Source organism: Schistocerca nitens, chromosome 4 (genome assembly GCF_023898315.1).
Source record: "Schistocerca nitens isolate TAMUIC-IGC-003100 chromosome 4, iqSchNite1.1, whole genome shotgun sequence".
In the NCBI taxonomy this organism is placed as follows: Eukaryota; Metazoa; Arthropoda; class Insecta; order Orthoptera; family Acrididae; genus Schistocerca; species Schistocerca nitens.
The window spans coordinates 700879313-700901244 of NC_064617.1; the positions used below are offsets into that span (position 1 = coordinate 700879313).

The window sequence follows — 21932 nt, forward strand, 5'->3', positions numbered from 1 at the left end:
AACACTTTCATTAAGTGAAAAATAGCACTGTTCTTTTTTTTCGTTCTGTACCATGGAATGTAATCGGCGATTTGACGATCTATATCTTGAGTTGGGTACTAATTTAGTAATACTGTGACTAACTATCCGACACCAGAACAGTATCCCACGTTTCTCCCTCAAGCAAGGCATCTGAGTCTTTCCTAAGCTCTCAATGAAAACATATTACAATCCTCCTGCATAAAACATCCAGAAACCTCCACCAGTAGACAAGGCTCTGTTATGGGTGAGCTACTTCGCACTGACCAAAATTTTCTTCCATTTACACATTATTTAACCTTAACGGTTCGATGTGTTACCAACTTAACGATCAGTTAATGATCCCTCCAAAGTTTCATGAGTTTACAGTTCCATTATGTGGACTATCCCATGCATGAGAGTAATAGTCAATTCCTATTTCGTGACTACTTAGTGATCGCAGGAGAAACCCATACAATTGGAACTAAGCTAATGTTATAGCAGAAAGTACTCACAAGGGAACCTCCCCATCGCACCCCCCTCAGATTTAGTTATAAGTTGGCACAGTGGATAGGCCTTGAGAAACTGAACACAGATCAATCGAGAGAACAGGAAGAAGTTGTGTGGAACTACGAAAAAATAACCAAAATATACAAACTGAGTAGCCCATGTGCAAGATAGGCAACATCAAGGCTAATTCAGAATTAGGAGCGCCGTGGTCCCGTGGTTAGCGTGAGCAACTGCGGAGCGAGAGGTCACTTAGTGAAAAATTTAATTTTTTTTTTCAGTTCATGTGACAAACTCTTATGTTTTCATCACTTTTTTGGGAGTGTTTATCACATCCACAAGAAAACCGAAATCGGGTAAGGTAGAAGAATCTTTTTACCCATTCGCCAAGTGTACAAGTTAGGTGGGTCGACAACATATTCCTGTCATGTGACGCACATGTCGTCACCAGTGTCGTATAGAATATATCAGACACGTTTTCCTGTGGAGGAATCGGTTGACCTATGACTTTGCGATCAAATGTTTTCGGTTCCCATTGGAGAGCCACGTCCTTTCGTTTACTAATCGCACGGTTTACCGTTGCGGTCGCAAAACACAGACACTAAACTTATTACAGTGAACAGAGATGTTAATGATCGAACGGACAGATCATAACATTGCGAAAATAAAGAAATTAAAATTTTGAATGAAGAGAAGATTTGAACCAAGGACCTCTCGTTCCGCAGCTGCTCACGCTAACCACGGGACCACTGCGCTCCTGAGCTAATGTCAACCTTGATGTTGCCTATGTTACGCATGGACTCCTCAGTTCGTATATTTTGCTTATTTTTTCATAGTTCCACACAACTTCTTCCTGTTTTCTCGATTGATCTGTGTTCAGTTTTTCAAGGCCTATCCAGTGTGCCAACTTATATCTAAATCTGAGGGGGGTGCGATGGGGAGGTTCCCTTGTCAGTTAACATGAATCAGATTACATACCCGATACAACTACAAGTGACTTTACGTCGTCGATTCATCATCCAGCTAACACTCGTTCAAAATCTTATCCGCCTTAACAAAAACCTTTGAAGCCCGCATCGTAACCATAAAAGGAACAATAATGATTATGTTTTAGGAGTTGGCTGTCGGTGCTTCTTATAGTAGCCAGCTTCGTGGCAGGAAAATTCATTTAGCAGCTACATAGTGTAACGATTGCTGGATTTCCTTTCATCAGTATCTGCGTTGACGAAGCCTCTGCTTTCGTGATATTCCTCTACAATATGACAATTTTTTGAGTTTAAATCAGAATAAATACAAGAAGTGACTATACTGAAAACCACAAATTGATGTTTACTTGTGAGACTCATACTAGTGCGTTCCGATATTCACTTGTGGTGCGTCGCGCCTTCCAAAATTCACTGCACGTTTTTTACAAATATGCACATTATTTGGTATGTATAGATGTCAGTACAGTACGACAGCAATACCAAAATAATGTAAAACAAAATAGATGGTAACTTTTTGACGGATATGGAAGTATCGCCTGGAAAAAGTATAGATAATATGCAGACCGAGATTCCTCTTCCACTTTCTTATTGGTCACGAGTTTCTGAAACAATTTAAGTCAAAGTTTTTGTTTATAGGAAAGTCCCTCGAAGCTCGGCTGAGATCAGAATAGGCAGCCAAGCACTAGCGTTGAAACAATCATCCCTGCAGGAATTCCTCTTTCGCCTGCCAATATGCAGTCGATACGTACAAGGAAAAGTGCACCACATTAACATTGCGACATGCGACAAGTACGTCTGGCAAATACGCACGGAAGAGTGTTGTGTTTCCTATGTTACGACTGCCTTTTGCTTGTTTCGCTAGTGAAGCTTTACGTGCATGTTTCGACCAAGGCACTTTCTTTAGACGAAGAAAGTCTGTTATCTCTGCTGTTCCTGATCTACAGGGTGTTACAAAAAGGTACGGCCAAACTTTCAGGAAACATTCCTCACACACAAAGAAAGAAAATGTTATGTGGACATGTGTCCGGAAACGCTTACTTTCCATGTTAGAGCTCATTTTATTACTTCTCTTCAAATCACATTAATCATGGAATGGAAATACACAGCAACAGAACGTCCAAGCGTGACTTCAAACACTTTGTTACAGGAAATGTTCAAAATGTCCTCCGTTAGCGAGGATACATGCATCCACCCTCCGTCGCATGGAATCCCTGATGCGCTGATGCAGCCCTGGAGAATGGCGTATTGTATCACAGCCGTCCACAATACGAGCACGAAGAATCTCTACATTTGGTACCGGGGTTGCGTAGACAAGAGCTTTCAAATGCCCCCATAAATGAAGCCAAGAGGGTTGAGGTCAGGAGAGCGTGGAGACCATGGAATTGGTCCGTCTCTACCAATCCATCGGTCACCGAATCTGTTGTTGAGAAGCGTACGAACACTTCGACTGAAATGTGCAGGAGCTCCACCGTGCATGAAGCACATGTTGTGTCGTACTTGTAAAGACACATGTTCTAGCAGCACAGGTAGATTATCCCGTATGAAATCATGATAACGTGCTCCATTCAGGGTAGGTGGAAGAACATGGGGCCCAATCAAGACATCACCAACAATGCCTGCCCAAACGTTCACAGAAAATCCGTGTTTTTGCCTGGATGCACAATTGTGTGCGGATTCTCGTCAGCCCACACATGTTGAATGTGAAAATTTACAATTTGATCACGTTGGAATGAAGCCTCATCCGTAAAGAGAACATTTGCACTGAAATGAGGATTGACACATTGTTGGATGAACAATTCGCAAATGTGAACCCGTGGAGGCCAATCAGCTGCTGATAGTGCCTGCACACGCTGTACATGGTACGGAAACAACTGGTTCTCCCGTAGCACTCTCTATACAGTGACGTGGTCAACGTTACGTTGTACAGCAGCAACTTCTCTGACGCTGACATGAGGGTTATCGTCATCTACACGAAGAACTGCCACGTCCATTGCAGGTGTCCTCGTCGTACTAGGTCTTCCCCAGACGCGAGTCATAGGCTGAAATGTTCCGTGCTCCCTAAGACGCCGATCAATTGCTTCGAACGTCTTCCTGTTGGGACACCTTCGTTATGGAAATCTGTCTCGATACAAACGTACCGCGCCACGGCTATTGCCCCGTCTTAATCCATACATGAAATGGGCATCTGCCAACTCCGCATTTGTGAAGATTGCACTGACTGCAAAACCACGTTCGTGATGAACGCTAACCTGTTGATGCTACGTACTGATGTGCTTGATGCTAGTACTGTAGAGCAATGAGTCGCATGTCAACACAAGCACCGAAGTCAACATTACCTTCCTTCAATTGGGCCAACTGGCGGTGAATCGAGGAAGTACAGTACATACTGACTAAACTAAAATGAGCTCTAACATGGAAATTAAGCGTTTCCGGACACATCTCCACATAACATCTTTTCTTTATTTGTGTGTGAGGAATGTTTCCTGAAAGCTTGGCCGTACCTTTTTGTAACACCGTGTATATAAATGACCTGGGTGACAATCTGAGCAGTTCTCTTAGGTTGTTCGCAGATGATGCTGTAATTTACCGTCTAGTAAGGTCATCCGAAGACCAGTATCAGTTGCAAAGCGATTTAGAAAAGATTGCTGTATGGTGTGGCAGGTGGCAGTTGACGCTAAATAACGAAAAGTGTGAGGTGATCCACATGAGTTCCAAAAGAAATCCGTTGGAATTCGATTACTCGATAAATAGTACAATTCTCAAGACTGTCAAATCAACTAAGTACCTGGGTGTTAAAATTACGAACAACTTCAGTTGGAAAGACCACATAGATAATATTGTGGGGAAGGCGAGCCAAAGGTTGCGTTTTATTGGCAGGACACTTAGAAGATGCAACAAGTCCACTTAAGAGACAGCTTACTCTACACTGCCGGCCGAAGTGGCCGTGCGGTTCTGGGCGCTCGAGTCTGGAACCGAGCGACCGCTACTGTCGCAGGTTCGAATCCTGCCTCGGGCCTGGATGTGTGTGATGTCCTTAGGTTAGTTATATTTAATTAGTTCTAAGTTCTAGGTGACTGATGACCTCAGAAGTTAAGTCGCATAGTGCTCAGAGCCATTTGAACCATTTTACAGTACACTCGTTCGTCCTCTGTTAGAATATTGCTGCGCGGTGTGGGATCCTTACCAGGTGGGATTGATGGAGGACATCGAAAGGGTGCAAAAAAGGGCAGCCCCTTTTGTACAGGGTGTTTCAAAAATGACCGGTATATTTGAAACGGCAATAAAAACTAAACGAGCAGCGATAGAAATACACCGTTTGTTACAATATGCTTGGGACAACAGTACATTTTCAGGCAGACAAACTTTCGAAATTACAGTAGTTACAATTTTCAACAACAGATGCCGCTGCAAGTGATGTGAAAGATATAGAAGACAACGCAGTCTGTGGGTGCGCCATTCTGTACGTCGTCTTTCTGCTGTAAGCGTGTGCTGTTCACAACGTGCAAGTGTGCTGTAGAAAACATGGTTTATTCCTTAGAACAGAGGATTTTTCTGGTGACAAACTGCCTATTGGCTTCTGTCTCGGGTTCTTCGGCCGACGTTCATCTAATGGCAGTTTGTCAACAAGTGGCCACGAAAGCCTTAACAATTTTGGATTTTTCTGGTGTTGGAATTCCACCGCCTAGAACACAGTGTTGTTGCAACAAGACGAAGTTTTCAACGGAGGTTTAATGTAACCAAAGGACCGAAAAGCGATACAATAAAGGATCTGTTTGAAAAATTTCAACGGACTGGGAACGTGACGGATGAACGTGCTGGAAAGGTAGGGCGACCGCGTACGGCAACCACAGAGGGCAACGCGCAGCTAGTGCAGCAGGTGATCCAACAGCGGCCTCGGGTTTCCGTTCGTCGTGTTGCAGCTGCGGTCCAAATGACGCCAACGTCCACGTATCGTCTCATGCGCCAGAGTTTACACCTCTATCCATACAAAATTACAACGCGGCAACCCCTCAGCGCCGCTACTATTGCTGCACGAGAGACATTCGCTAACGATATAGTGCACAGGATTGATGACGGCGATATGCATGTGGGCAGCATTTGGTTTACTGACGAAGCTTATTTTTACCTGGACGGCTTCGTCAATAAACAGAACTGGCGCATATGGGGAACCGAAAAGCCCCATGCTGCAGTCCCATCGTCCCTGCATCCTCAAAAAGTACTGGTCTGGGCCGCCATTTCTTCCAAAGGAATCATTGACCCATTTTTCAGATCCGAAACGATTACTGCATCACGCTATCTGGACATTCTTCGTGAATTTGTGGCGGTACAAACTGCCTTAGACGACACTGCGAACACCTCGTGGTTTATGCAAGATGGTGCCCGGCCACATCGCACGGCCGACGTCTTTAATTTCCTGAATGAATATTTCGATGATCGTGTGATTGCTTTGGGCTATCCGAAACATACAGGAGGCGGCGTGGATTGGCCTCCCTATTCGCCAGACATGAACCCCTGTGACTTCTTTCTGTGGGGACGCTTGACAGACCAGGTGTACCGCCAGAATCCAGAAACAATTGAACAGCTGAAGCAGTACATCTCATCTGCATGTGAAGCCATTCCGCCAGACATGTTGTCAAAGGTTTCGGGTAATTTCATTCAGAGACTACGCCATATTATTGCCACGCATGGTGGATATGTGGAAAATATCGTACTATAGAGTTTCCCAGACCGCAGCGCCATCTGTTGTTGAAAATTGTAACTACTGTAATTTCGAAAGTTTGTCTGCCTGAAAATGTACTGTTGTCCCAAGCATATTGCAACAAACGGTGTATTTCTATCGCTGCTCGTTTAGTTTTTATTGCCGTTTCAAATATACCGGTCATTTTTGAAACACCCTGTATTATCACGTATTAAGGGAGAGAGTGTGGCAGATATGATACGCGAGTTGGGATGGAAGTCATTAAAGCAAAGATGGTTTTCGTCGCGGCGAGATCTATTTACGAAATTTCAGTCACCAACTTTCTCTTCCGAATGCGAAAATATTTTGTTGAGCCCAACCTACATAGGTAGGAATGATCATCAAAATAAAATAAGAGAAATCAGAGCTCGAACAGAAAGGTTTAGGTGTTCGTTTTTCCCGCGCGCTGTTCGGGAGTGGAATGGTAGAGAGATAGTATGATTGTGGTTCGATGAACCCTCTGCCAAGCACTTAAATGTGAATTGCAGAGTAATCATGTAGATGTCCTTACAGTGTGATACTTTTACGTATTGATTAGTTAGTTTTATGTTATGTCTTGTCATTTGTGAACTACAGGAAAATAGTGATGACTGAATATTGTTTTGGATGACAAATGGTTCAAAATATTTCAGTTCCTTTCAGCCACAGCTGTACAAAGGATTATTTTATGTACACATCGAACCGTCAGCCCACATATGTTAAACTAGTCTTATGTCACATTATTTTTCATACACATTGAAAAGTCATCCCATGTATAATAAACAAACTGTAGTAGCCAAAATCTTAATTTATTAATTGATGGGTTCATTAAGAGGTTTTTACTTCAATATACTGACGTTAGATAGCACTTCTGCATCAGAAATTAGTGAACACTTCGTCTGTTTCGAGAATTTGATAGGTGATTCTTTTGCTAAGATTTTTGTGCATCACTATACCTCGTCAAGACAGCGTTAATGTTATAATGTAATTCTTGATATAAATAATTACTATTAAAAACAGTCTTGATCACAATTTATTTAACAAGGTGACCGGTTTCAACCACTACTGTGGTCATCTTCAGACCATTGAGTAGGAACCTCTTTCCTTGAAGAATCACTATGATTCTTCAAGGAAAGAGGTTCCTACTCAATGGTCTGAAGATGACCACAGTAGTGATTGAAACCGGTCACCTTGTTAAATAAATTGTGATCAAGACTGTTTTTAATAGTAATTATTTATAAGACATTGATCACTGTTGTGCCCATAATGTATTCAAAAGTAATTCTTGATGCTTTCCCGGCGATCTGTTGACATCTTGGATATTCGGGAATCCAGCCGGATGTTGGCGTCGTTCTCGCACGATATTTCAACAGCGTGCCTCGCTGTCTTCTTCAGGTGCTACCTGAGACTGGTCCTTGAGTCGATCGAGTCCAGTATTTATGCATGGAAGGAGCTGGGCGTTCCCTAATCGGCCCGCGCCGAGTCAAGTGTTCCGTCTGTGGTCCGCACCCGCCAGACTCGACTTCAATGGACCCCTCCAGTCGCGGATGTTCCGACTGCCGTCCGCGCCCGTTTTGGCCGTCCTCAACGGTTGTGGTCGTCATATGAGGTGTGTCAGACCCAATCTGAGAAGTTGGGTACTCTGTCTCATGACTGTTACTATGATTTCCACTTCTGTTTCGTGCTCGAGCGCCCAGCACGAAACACAAGTGGAAATCATAGTAACAGTCATGAGACAGTACCCAACATCTCAGATCGGGTCTGACACACCTCACCTCAGATGACGACCACAACCGTTGAGGACGGCCAAAACGGGCGCGGACGGCAGTCGGAACATCCGCGACTGGACTCCGAGACTGTCGTGCCTTCCTGAGGCACGTTTGAGGGCAGGATAAACACTTGAGTGCTGTGCCTGCAAAACCTGGAACAGAAGTGAAAAAATACATACTATCTATTTGTGGGGTCCTCGCTGTTGATATGGGGTGTGTCCTGGTGCTGTTGGGGAGTGGATTATTCCCGCAACAGGTCCAGCCAACGGGTAGTTGGTCGGTGTTGTGGCTGCTGGCCCAAGCCCTGTATGAGCCGGTTGCGGGATTGACCCGCTTTTTCGTAGAACCTGCGTGCGATGACTCGAAAGAGGTCATGCAGCGTCAGAAGGCCAGCGTCTTCGTGGAGGAAGGTGGAAGGATAGAATGAGGGTAGGCGCAGCGCAAGCTTGAGCCCCTTGTTTTGTACTCGTTGGAGGGAGCGTACTGAGGAGTCGGCGGCATTGCCCCACAACACGGCCCCGTACTCTAGCAATGGGCGTACCAGTGTCAGATAAAGCGTGATGCCGTGGCGCGAGGGCAATGTCGACTCCGGGTTTAATAAGGGATAGAGTGCGCGAAGCCGCACTATAGCGTTATTTCGGATCGACTGAATGTGTGGGGCCCAGGTGAGCCGCTGGTTCAATCTCACGCCGAGATAAGTTGCCATTTTCGACCACGGGATGGGGCCTCCTCCGATGTGTCATGGTTCTAGATTTGGAGGCAGGGAACGCCCAGCTCCTTCCAGGTATAAATACTGGACTCGATCGACCCATGGACCAGTATCAGGTAGCACCTGAAGAAGACAGCGAGGCACGCTGTTGAAATATCGTGCGAGAACGACGCCAACATCCGTCTGGATTCCCGAATATCCAAGTTGTCAGCGTTAATGTCGTTACGTAGTGTTGGCAAGGGCATTTCCAGCACAGGTTCCTGTAACTACGATAGGATTGTGTAAGACTGATGAAGGTAGCCTACGGAGGCCATTAGGTACGTAGTGTAGACGGCATACGGAGGGAGGTGGCCGGGCAGTGTCTGGAGTTAACTGCAGAGCGTTGCGGGGTGCCGCAGGCGTGGTGACGTCGTCGGCGGTGTGGTCGCGGCTGGGGGAGCTGCGGTCCGCGCTGCCGCTGTCGCTGTCTGCGCGCCCGGCAGACGTGGAGGGCCGCGCGCTGCCGCTGCTGCTGGAGACGGCGGCCGGGCTGCTGAGCGCCGCGGGCTCCAGGGGCGCCGCCTGCCTGCTCGCCTCCAGCCGCCACCTGCTCACAGACTTCCAGCGCCGCGCCGCGCGCCAGGGGCTCTGTCTGCCGGCCCCCGACTCCACGCTGCTGCTCACCGATCTGCCCACGTAAGGAATCGGCGAGCAGCCGCCCATCCAACGGGGAACATTAAAACTACACTACTGGCCATTACCATTGCTACACCACGAAGATGACGCGCTACAGGCACGAATTTAACTGACAGGAAGAAGATGCTGTGATATGCAAATGATTAACTTTTCAGAGCATTCACACAAGGCTGGCGCTGGTGGCGACACCTACAACGTGCTGACATGAGGAAAGTTTCCAACCGATTTCTCATACACAAACTGCAGCTGACCGGCGTTGCCTGGTGAAACGTTGTTGTGATGCCTCGTGTAAGGAGCAGAAATGCGTACCATCACGTTTCCGACTTTGATAAAGGTCGGATTGTAGCCTATCGCGATTGCGGTTTATCGTATCGCGACATTGCTGCTCGCGTTGCTCGAGATCCAATGACTGTTAGCAGAATATGGAATCTGTGGTTTCAGGAGGGTAATAAGGAACGCCGTGCTGGATCCCAACGGCCTCGTATCGCTAGCAGTCGAGATGATAGGCATCTTACCCGCATGGCAGTAACGGATAGTGTATCCACGTATCGATCCCTGAGTCAACAGACGGGGAAGTTTGCAAGACAACAACCATCTGCACGAACAAAAAAAATGGCTCTGAGCACTATGGGACTCAACATCTTTGGTCATCAGTCCCCTAGAACGTAGAACTACTTAAACCTAACTAACCTAAGGACATCACAGACATCCATGCCCGAGGCACGATTCGAACCTGCGACCGTAGCGGTCGCGCGGCTCCGGACTGAGCGCCTAGAACCGCGAGACCACCGCGGCCGGCTTGCACGAACAGTTCGACGACGTTTGCAGCAGCATGGACTATCAGTTCTGAGACCGTGGCTGCAGTTACCCTTGACGCTGCATCACAGACAGGAGCTCCTGCGATGGTGTACTCGACGACGAACCTGGGTGCACGAATGGCAAAACGTCATTTTCTCGGATTAATACAGGTTCTGTTTACAGCATCATGATAGTCGCATCCGTGTTTGGCGACATCGCGGTGAACGCACATTGGAAGCGTGTATTCGTCATCGCCATACTGGCGTATCACCCGGCGTAATAGTATGGGGTGCCATTGGTTACACGTCTCGGTCACCTCTTGTTCGCATTGACGGCAGTTTGAACAGTGGACGTTACATTTCAGATGTGTTACGACCCGTGGCTCTACCCCTCATTCGATCCCTGCGAAACCCTACATTTCAGCAGGATAACGTACGACCGCATGTTGCAGGTCCTGTATGGGCCTTTCTGGATACAGAAAATGTTCGACTGCTGCCCTGGCCAGCACATTCTCCAGATCTCACACCAATTGAAAACGTCTGGTCAATGGTGGCCGTCGTCACAATACGCCACTCACTACTCTTGATGAACTGTGGTATCGTGTTTAAGCTGCATGGGCAGCTGTACCTGTACACGTCATCCAAGCTCTGTTTGGCTCAATGCCCAGGGGTATCAAGGCCGTTATTATGGCCAGAGGTGGTTGTTATGGGTATTGATTTCTCAGAATCTATGCACCCAAATTGCGTGAAAACGTAATCACATGTCAGTTCTAGTATATTATATCTCTCCAATGAATACCCGTTTATCATCTGCATTTCTTCTTGGTGTAGCAATTTTAATGGCCAGCAGTGTAGAAACATTTACACTTATAAATAAGTTCATTTCCAAATATATCCACCAACTTTCTGAGGCTTAGCAGAATACTAGTACAAGTACAGAACATCGTGAGGAGTCCTAGAAATTGAATGTTGTTTTAAACAGAGGCTCGTAGATGGGCTTGGGTATGGCCGGTAACATTCCAACCGCCTAGCGTCGCACGTTCACTGGCTTTCCGTATTGCTGTCACTACAGACCCGACACGGTTCGTGAGACTACAGGTAGAACTAGAAAACAACAGTAAACTGATCAAGACGAGACAGAAAGGCAAAGATCCACTTGCAAGAAGGAGAAAAACAAAAAACTAATGTGCAAACGGCTGAAAGAAACAGGATTGGCTATAATTTACATTCTCGCACGGCCGTAATGTGCACACCGGAGTTCATAACACTATGAAATGCTGCTAGTGAGTACACATTGGGATTTTATATCCTGTAACTTACGACATTGTTGCTACTATATGGTAACTTAAATCAGTTGCGTAACACACGTAAATTTCAACTTTACGGACAAATATTTTTCCAACAACAAATATCGAGCTACATAATTCCTTGAAAGTTATTCAAAGCAGCGTACTAAACACTAATCTAAACACATTATTATATAAAACATTTTCTATATTACCGTTATACACTGAAGAGCCAAAGAAACATACACCTCTGTAATATCGTGTAAGACCCCCGCGAGCACGCAGAAGTGCCGCAACACGACGTGGCATGGACTCGACTACTGTCTGAAGTAGTGCTGGAGGGAACTGACACCAGGCTGTCTACAAATCCAGAAGAGTACGATCGGGTGGAGATCTCTTCTGAACAGCACGTTGCAAGACATCCTAGATATGCTCAATAATGTTCACGTTTAGGGAGGTAGGTGACCAGCGGTAGTTTTTAAACTAAGAAGACTGTTCCTGGAGCCGCTCCGTAGCAGTTCTTGACGTATGGGGTGTCGCATTGTCCTACTGGAATTGTCCAAGTCCGAATACACAATGGACATGAATGGATGCAGGTGATCAGATAGGATGCTTACGTAAGTGTCACCTATCAGAGTCGTGTCTCGACGTATCAAGGGTCCCGTATCACTCCAACTGCACACGCCCCACACCAATACAGAGCCACCACCAGCTTGAACAGTCCACTGCTGACATACAGCGGCCGTCGATTCATGAGGTTGTCCCCATACCCGTACACGTCCATCCACTAGATAGAATTTGAAACGAGACTCGTGCGACCAGGCAACATTTTTCCATTCATCAACAGTCCAGTGTCGGTGTTGACGGGCCCAGGCGAGGTGTAAAGCTTCGTGTCGTACAGTCATCAAGGGTACCCGAGTGGGCCTTCGGCTCTAAATGCCAATATCGATGGTGTTTCGTTGAATGGTTCACACTTTGACACTTGATGGCCCAGCGTTGAAATCTGCAGCAATTTGCTGAAGGGTTGCACTTCTGTCACGTTGACCGATTCTTTTCAGTCGTTTTTGGTTCTGTTCCTGCAGGATGTTTTCCCTCCCGCAGCGATGTCTGAAATCTGATGTGTTACTGGATTCCTGATATTCACGGTACACTAGTCAAATGGTCGTACGGGAAAATCGCCGCTTCGTCAGTACCTCGGAGATGCTGTGTCCCATCGCTCGTGCGTCGACTGTAACACCACGTTCAGACTCACTTAAGTCATGATAACCTGCCGTTGTAGTGGTAGTAACCGATCTAATAACTGCGCCAGACACTTCTCTTATATAGACGTTGCCGATTGCAGCTCCGTATTCTGCCTGTTTGCATACCTCTGTATCAGAATATGCATGCCTATACTAGTTTCTTTGGCGCTTCAGTGTATAATATATACAGAGTTGTGATTCCTCATTCCAGTCCAAGACAATAGTGTATCCAACAAAACCTAACCCCGCCAATATATGCAACAGAAATGCGTTTTATGAAACAAGGCGATGGCAACGCTGTAACTGTGTGTATCGTGGCCAAGAACAGTTGGCATGAACTCTGCACTCTGACGGAGTTGTCCCATTACCTCAGTGAGTCGAGGCAATTCTGTGGGGAACGAATGTGCAGACTCGACGATGTTCGAAACGCGCTCGCGCCAGACTATTTTTTCCCGTTTAAAGCATCAAATTGTATCCAATTTACATCTCCACATTGCGGCATCTCGTGTATTTCTATGTTTTACTGTTACCTTTATGTAAACATTAAGAACGTAACATGAACTTCTTACAGGCATAAACGACTATCTTGTTCTGTCGTGACACAAATATGAGGTACAGCAGACACGATAGGGAGGCTGCATTAAATTCTACTCTATGCTACACACAATTCCATTCTGCTCACTTGATGGCCAGTACAATCAAGTAAGCGTATATGTGAAGCCGAAAGAAGGTTTTTGTAATGGGTGCTGCAACGCAACTGCATCAACGGAGGTCAACGAGAAATGCAGATGGTTCATGTCCTAGCACACCTTTAACGCTATCTTCCGTGAGACACCTTATCGTGTGTGGTGGAGAATACATAACTTCCCACATTAGTTCATAGAACTACCACTAGTCGCAGCTAAGTAGTTGCGTGTCAGTCACTCGGTAACCCGTGAACAGAGGGTTCCATTGGCTGAAAGCTTTGGAGAATGTGCTGTTACAAAGTAGGTCAGAATAGTGTCGCAACATGTGGTCTTGAAGTATCTTGTTAAAAGACAATATCACAGGCATCTCGAAGGTAGAGTACAGCCAGCGGCCTTAACACGTCAAAAATGTATCTACTGTAATCGATGTTGCGAGTAATAGGTGAACGCGTGGTTTGCCCAATCGCATCCCACACCACCTAGTTAGATGCTGGGCCCATATGACCAAGACGAATGCCATCTGGCAATGTTGGTTCCCGTAGTAGCACTCACAAACGGACTCGTCCATTGTGATGCTGTGAGCAGAACCAGAGGTCATCTGAAAAATAAAATAGAATTAAATCACTGTAGGTGTGCCTGGCTCTGCTGTCTCGTCAAGGGACTGCACAGGTATGAACACTGCGGTGGTTGCGACGTCGGCGCATTGTCCGTTTGGAGACATGTCTAGCTGCAAAGAGCTTATTTGACGTGGCTGTATGACCCTGCACAGCCGAGTGAACGCCTTGTCTACCATTACAGTGCTAGTCACGTGAGACCACTGACATACGCAGGGTATTGTGTATGTCCCTCCTCGACTCATCGATTCCATATTCTCATGAAATCATCAGATGCTGACCAACGCGACAAAATACAGTCTCAAAACACTTTAGTCGTATTGATGTCGAATTTTGACACGTGCTGGTAGACTGTTTTCCATCTAACACGAGGTATAACACGATCTTTTAACACGCCAAGTCGTATCTGGGTATTGGGATTTTGTTGAGTGCAGCGTTTAAGCCACGTGCGCGGATTGAGTGCAGGCAGAGTTTGCGCCACTAGCCAGCCGACATCCGTGCTGATTACAGGACTGCACTAGCTGTCAGACAAAGAGAATTTGATTACTAAGCGTTTACAGATCTGATCTGGAAATGTTATCTGAGAGGAGATACAGAGACAAACATGTTTGTATACAAGTAATTCTCTAAATAATTTATAAACTTTTAAAGTATTCATCGCATCAAAGAGATCGAGCACTCAGTTTTCAGCTCTTGATAAGACGCATCGAAGGAACTGTTACATATTCAGTAACTTCAACAACTCAGCTCTGAGACTTGAATTGGAAAATTAATTAAACTCGTATCTCTTGAATGAAAACAAATAGACTGACAGCGCGCTATTATGTGTTGGCAGCTATTACTGTTCACCACACACACCATTTAGATGTTAATATTTATTATTTTTACTGTGCATTTTTGTTGTTGTATGTGAAATTTATTAGTTTTTCTCATAATTTAAACTTCATTCTAGATACGTGAATTCTATTAACAGAAATGGAAAGAGGAGACAAAACCCTATAAAAATTATATACCGTTTATAAAGGTCCACGAGAATCAACAATTCTCATCAGTGCAATAACAAATTGTAGATATTTAAACTTTGAATTGAGGGCAAACTGTGGTACCTAAAATTTATTATTATGCATGTTTACAGTGTGGAATCTTAGCGGGCAGCTAATTGCGCAAACAGAATTTTAATCAAAAGTTGTATAAAAGGACTGGTGATGATATGAGCTACGTATGTGAAGTCAGTGTGTGCACTTTCCGGGGGTGGGCGTGCCGAGAGTTGGAGAAGAGCGACTATTTTCTGGAGGAGACAGATTTTTTTTTTAAAGTCGGTGCCCATATTCCTCATGGTCACACAGTAAGGGAAGGGCAAATGCAGTTTGGGACAAGTTGAAGGAGGTAGCATGTACGAGGGTATGAGCGGTGGCACAGTCATATTCCTTAAGCGTCTGAAATTTTTGAGTTCCATGGGACTTAAAAATATTCCGGCAATGATTGCTTTATTTTGTACAGAGTTCGACTTAATCTCAGATGGAGCTGTGGGGCTTGGTTTAAATTTCTTAACTAATCGGCATTTAGCACAGTGAATAGTTATATCGATTCGTTAGTTATTGGTGAGGATAGTTCATTAGCGTACCCGTACATATTGTACACTTCATCCCATTTTGACATTTGTGCACGAAGATTTCACACTGTCACAGTTTTAACGGCGAGCAGTGTGTGTAGGAGGAGACAATATGTTGCTTGGTCAACGAATTACGCTATCGGAATTTTAACGCGGGCACATATCTGTCGCATTTATGCTTTCTAGAAGAACCCTTAACGAAACGTGCTTCTCTGCTTTGGATCTTTCCTCTATCATCTTCAAAACCTTCCTGATGAGGGCTCACACTTAGTAGCAGTTCTCAAGTATCGCTCGAATGAGTGTTTTGTAAGCTATCTCCATTGTACGTGAACTATTTCCTGAGTATTCTTGCAATGAAGTTCAATTTGGCATTTGCCTTTCCTATGACGAGTGTTACTTCTACTTTAAGTTGCTTTGTATGCGTATTCCAAAACATTAAATGGCTTTGACTGTGCAAGAATACACTGATCTTGCGGTATGATTTGAAAGGCTGCAGTTGACTAGCAGTTTATGTCCTGAGAGCAATTACTTGAATTAATAAGCCTTCTACTTTACTACCTGGCCCATGCGTCTACTAAATTGATTTTACCCTTTGATTGTGGTTGTTGTTAGCCTGCATTGGAGGTTCTCACTTTTATCAAAATGTAAATAACTTATATGCTGAAATAATTTAATCAAATGGTGCCCCTGTCACTATTGTACTCAGTTGTTGATAGGTGATCAATAATATATATTCATGGGATTGATCTTTTGTAAAACTTATGGCACAAGTTTATTGGTCATAAAATAGGCCAAACAAACAAATAAATAGTGATAAATAAATTAAGAACTGTTGGCAACACAAATAGATGCAACATTAGTTAACACTCCACTGGGTGACAATTGGCTGGCAAAGACTAAGGTTTGTCTGTCTAAAGCATTTACTCTAGCTCAAAACATAGATAAGGCAATCTGAAATTATCTAATGCTGAATAGACTTTAAGGATGTATTCTACACAGGTTATACTACATTACTGCAACTTAGAACAAGTGGTGATTCTGTTTGCCCTAACAAGTGTGAATGGCAATACTGTTCCTCTTTCTCAATGTGTAGCTCTGTCTCAGGTGACAGTTGTGGTTCAAGCACCTGCAGCGCTGCGATGTGCAGCGCCTGTAATTCGTTATCGTGGGCACGAAGTGTGTGAAGTCACGACTGGCGATCTGTTAGACGGATCGCAATTACTCTCTAATAGAGCCCTGAAATCTCGGCAGATTCCAGCTTGTGCTACTCCCGTTGACTCACTTACACGACAGTGTGCACAAAGGATCAAACATCAAAGTGGCAGACCTGACACGTGTAAGATATCCCTCAACTCGGCGAGTTGTCCAAGATGACTGAGGTCTGAACTGTCTGTACAGCTAAGTCCTCACCACAGGCTCCCCAGTCAAGACCAACGCTAATGCAAAGTCACGCTCAGGACAAGGCCCCCAAGTGCAACCTATTCATAACAAGAATCGAGACCAGAATCCTCTCTATACTGGAGACTCAGTTTCTCCTCTCCTCACTTTCCATTAAACCTTGTTAAACTCTACAAAGCGACTCACACAACTGCCCAACAAGGCTTTCGTGCCAATCACAAGACTCCACGAGTTCCATGTCTCCCCTCTAACTCATCTGCTCTACCCACTGATAAATCCTAATCAAAGTTAACAACATTCTTCTCTTTCCTGGAGAAGCAGCCAATCCCTGACTCGTAATTTTCCGAGCAGAGAGGAGAAGACATTATGCTCTGGACTTTTTTTCCTGCGCCCATTTTTCACAGCATTTCTTGAGTTTCCATTCAGCCCTAAAGTGAACAACACATTTATCACTGAGATCATTATCTGGATGGGCCAAACATTACAGTATGTCTGACCAGGGCCTCACCTAAACTAAGAGAAGTGCATTTATGTTCCAACATACACTAGTGTCCGTTAAAATTGCTACACCAAGAAGAAATGCAGATGATAAACGGGTATTCGTTGTACAGATATATGATACTAGAACTGACATGTGATTACATTATCACGCAGTTTGGGTGCATAGATCCTGACAAATCAGTACCCAGAACAACCACCTCTGGCCGTAATAACGGCCTTGATACGCCTGGGCATTGAGTCAAACAGAGCTTGGATGGGGTGTACAGGTACAGCTGCCCATGCAGCTTCAACACGATACCCCAGGCCATCAAGAGTACTGACTGGCGTATTGTGACGAGCCATTGACCAAACGTTTTCAGTTGGTGAGCGATCTGGAGAATGTGCTGGCCAGGGCAGTAGTCGAACATTTTCTGTACCCAGAAAGGCCCGTACAGGACCTGCAACATGCTGTCGTGAATTATCCTGCTGAAATGTAGGGTTTCGCAGGGATCGAATGAAGGGTAGAGCCACGGGTCGTAACACATCTGAAATGTAACGTCCACTGTTCAAAGTGCCGTCAATGCGAACAAGAGGTGACCGAGACGTGTAACCAGTGGCACCTCATACCATCACGCCGGGTTATACGCCAGTGTGGCGGTTACGAACACACGCTTTAAACGTGCGTTCACTGCTATGTCGCCTAACACGGATGCGACCATCATGATGCTGTAAACAGAACATGGATTCATCCGATAAAATGAGGTTTTGCCATTCGTGCACCCAGGTTCGTCGTTGAGTACACCATCGCAGGCGCTCCTGACTGTGATGCAGCGTCAAGGGTAACCGTAACCATGCTCTCAGAGCTGATAGTCCATGCTGCTGCAAACGTCGAACTGTTCGTGCAGATGGTTGTTGTCTTGCAAACGTTCCCATCTGTTGACTCAAGGATCGAGACGTGGCTGCACGATCTGTTACAGCCATTCGGATAAGATCACTGTAGGCCGTTGGGATACAGCACGGCGTTCCGTATTATCCTCCTGAACCCACCCATTCCATATTCTGCTAACAGTCATTGGATCTCGACCAACGCGAGCAGCAATGTCGCCATACGATAAACCGCAATCGCTATAGGCTGCAATCCGACCTTTATCAAAGTCGGAAACGTGATGGTACACATTTCTCCTCCTTACACGAGGTATCACAACAACGTTTCACCAGGCATCGCCGGTCAACTGCTGTTTGTGTATGAAAATCGGTTGGAAACTTTCCTCATGTCAGCACGTTGTAGGTGTCGCCACCTGCGCCAGCTTCGTGTGAATGCTCTGTAAAGCTAATCATTTGCATATCACAGCATCTTCTTCCTGTCAGTTAAATTTCGCGTCTGTAGCACGTCATCTTCGTGGTGTAGCAATTTTAATGGCCAGTAGTGTAGATCACTTCAGAGCCATCATAAATGTTGTGTTCGATTCTATAACTGTTTTGAAGGCCTGTGGCTTCCCAAATACTCAGCAGGCAGAAGGATGACACCACCTTATGGCTCCCTCGATAGCGTCCGGTCCGCGGTGAAAATGGAAACTCACGAATCTTTATGGCCACCGTCCCTATTCAGAAAGAGCGTTTATGATACTGTCGCAATGCCTTGGCTGGGCGACCTACTGTGGGTGCAGGCGCCTAACAGGTAGATCCAGGTAGGTAATTTTTCCGCGTCTTCGGCCAAAAGCGTTGTCTACATACCAGTGACATAAATTCTTGGGACTAGCGTTCTGTCCCCAATACGTGCTTCGAGATGTTCCTTTCCTTAATACCTGCACGTGGCTTCCAAGCCCCAAATCTCCACTGGAAGATTTGTTAAATAACCAATCTGCCTGCTTGCTCTCAACTCAGAAGGGAGACACCATAAAAAGCCTACATGTGTTAACAATGTATATGCTCCCATCAGAGCCTGCTCATATTGTTAACTTACTGTCATCTCACAAAAGTGTCTTGTGTGTATAAAATCAATGTTAAATGGTAGCCTTGGATATGAAAAATTGTGAGAGAGTGACTCATCTCTCAACTGTTTGGAGTGACTTGTGCAAACGCTACCTGCTATGCTTGGACTGTACCTGTCATTTGCTTATGTGAGAATCAGCTGCACCAAGCGTCGATTATCTTCCAGTTCTTCTCTTCAGTATTGTGGATGTCTGGTTTCTCAATGTACAGAAAAATCACCCACCAACAATATATATTGTAAACAGTCATGATCCTGTAACATACTCTTTGGGAATGTCTGGAGACTTTTCTCCATTAAGATCAGTATGCTGTGTTCTACTTGCTACGAACTCTTTAATCCAACCTGTAAAATAAAACACACTGAAGGGTGGTGATCTCTATAAACTGGAGAGTAGGAACAATAGTCTCTGGTTAACTGGACCAGGGCCGTAATACCCCAACATAGAAGTTCATTTTTCAATAGCCTGTGTTCTTCGAGAGCATTCTAGCCCCCAGGGGAATCATACCGACACAACTCAATGTGCAGGGTGATGATGGGCTCAGTGTATGAGCCCTGCAGCTGTCCAAATCTGTTGCTCAGAGCCACACCTGCCCTGCGGATGGCACATTAAGTCACTGCCGTTACCAGTCGAAAATATATGTTTATTTTTTCTGGGTAGGTAGACAACAGTTGCCCATAAATAAATCAAACAGTTCCAATTCGAAAGTTCCGACAAAGGTTCTTGAGAGGTTTCCCTTGCGTTTCAGGCGAATGCCAAAAGTGGAACTGCACTGCCAAACTTCGCAAGTTGGAAACCCATCTGTCCAACGTCCAGCCTCCTAAACAGAACGAAGTTCTATATCAGCCCACCCTAGTTTCGTGGTTAGGGATTGAAAGATGTATATAAAAATAAAACCCATACAGAAGCTAGAAATGGGAATCACCGCCCAATTAATTCCAATTAGGAATCGCTCGTCCTAATTCCTAGTCTACTGGATACTTGTTTACAAAAACATAACTGTTCAGTTTCGCTCTGTTATTGGCAGAGAGGATTAGTGAACAAATTTCTTTTAACTATAAAGTTAAAATCAGCTAAACCTCACATTTACATCTACATTTATACTCCACAAGCCACCCAACGGTGTGTGGCGGAGGGCACTTTACGTGACACTGTCATTACCTCCCTTTCCTGTTCCAGGTGGCCAGGGAATATCACGCTTATACCGTGTTACACCCCTCCCCCCTAATCTATAAGATAGTAACAGTTCGGCGAGACAGAAAGCCCAAAAGTTTTTTCAGATATCCCATATCCAGCCGAAGCGGTTAACTGAGAATCAGATCCGCAGAAGAACCAAGCTGCGGAGATGTTTGCCACGTTTCTCCCACTGATCGCAACAGTCTCAGACATTTTTTGGGGGGGATTAATAACGGGTGTTATAGCGGACTGAATGTCCGACAAGCTGCTTGAGTGTTCGTGACACCAGGAAGGTGTGCTTTGGGCCTAGGTACACGGCTGTTGTCAGCGTGAAAGACTGAAGAGTCCATTGCATACTCAACATGAAGCTCTACAAGAAAGGACAACACCTAGTCACCGAGAATCTACACTACTGCAAGTAGCATTTAATGTTCAAATGCTGAAATAAACAATCTGATTCATGTAAACGGTAATTAGTCATGATACAAGGAACGCCCACAAAACACACACAGCCCCCTCCAACTTAAAGGGCAACCTCTACACATTGTGGATTAAACGCTTCGTTGGGTCGTTGGTGCTCTGGACACCTCGATCATCTGAAAAACTGCGACTCGTCTGACCACACCACACTCATCCAATATCGTGCATCTCTGTTGCTTGTTCCGCTGAGTACGTGCAGTTTTACGTGCCGCTATGAGCAATAGCCTTTGTCGCCAAATGTCCACTACCAGGAGTTCTCTTCGCTATTTTCGCTCGGAAACTGGTTGAGAAGGAAAGACATTCACGTTCAGCGGCGGTTCCTGGCATGTTTTAAACTAGTTGTCATTGTCAAGCGTGATACTGATCTCAAGTCGCTATTAATTAGGATCCTTTTGCGCTTATCTTTCGCCGCGTTAATGGCTGCGAGTGGTCCACCGTTTATTGTAGACAAATTGGACAGTCGTTATTGACACACCAACAAGTCGGACAAACTCATCCTTTTTATCACTCTGTCATCTCCAGGTTCAGCCATCTTAACTGCGCTGGCACACACTTATCACTTCAGCTTCATGAGTAACGGCATGGGAGGAGGGTGGGTCGCATGACCGCGTTGTATGAGTTACACAAGTTGTTTCAAAAAGAATAAGATGATTTGAGAACTCCATATTTATTGATAAAAACATACTACAGAGTTAGGATTTATTGAAAAATACTGACAAAACTTCAAAGTTTTAGCTATGATATTACAAATGCTGTATGTGCGCTAGTAGCAGCACGAACAGTATCTAGAATTCTAGACGATAGATAAATT

At 45.1% G+C, this 21932-nt stretch overlaps 1 protein-coding gene across 1 annotated transcript in view; it reads left to right on the top strand.

The window, feature by feature from the left end:
* The window catches only part of LOC126252512 (uncharacterized), a 302643-nt gene that overhangs the window by 223671 nt on the left and 57040 nt on the right, over positions 1-21932 (top strand). The window contains exon 5 of the mRNA XM_049953408.1: positions 9084-9360. Within this exon, the coding sequence (XP_049809365.1) occupies positions 9084-9360 (277 nt within the window). The remainder of the gene's footprint in view (positions 1-9083; positions 9361-21932) is intronic.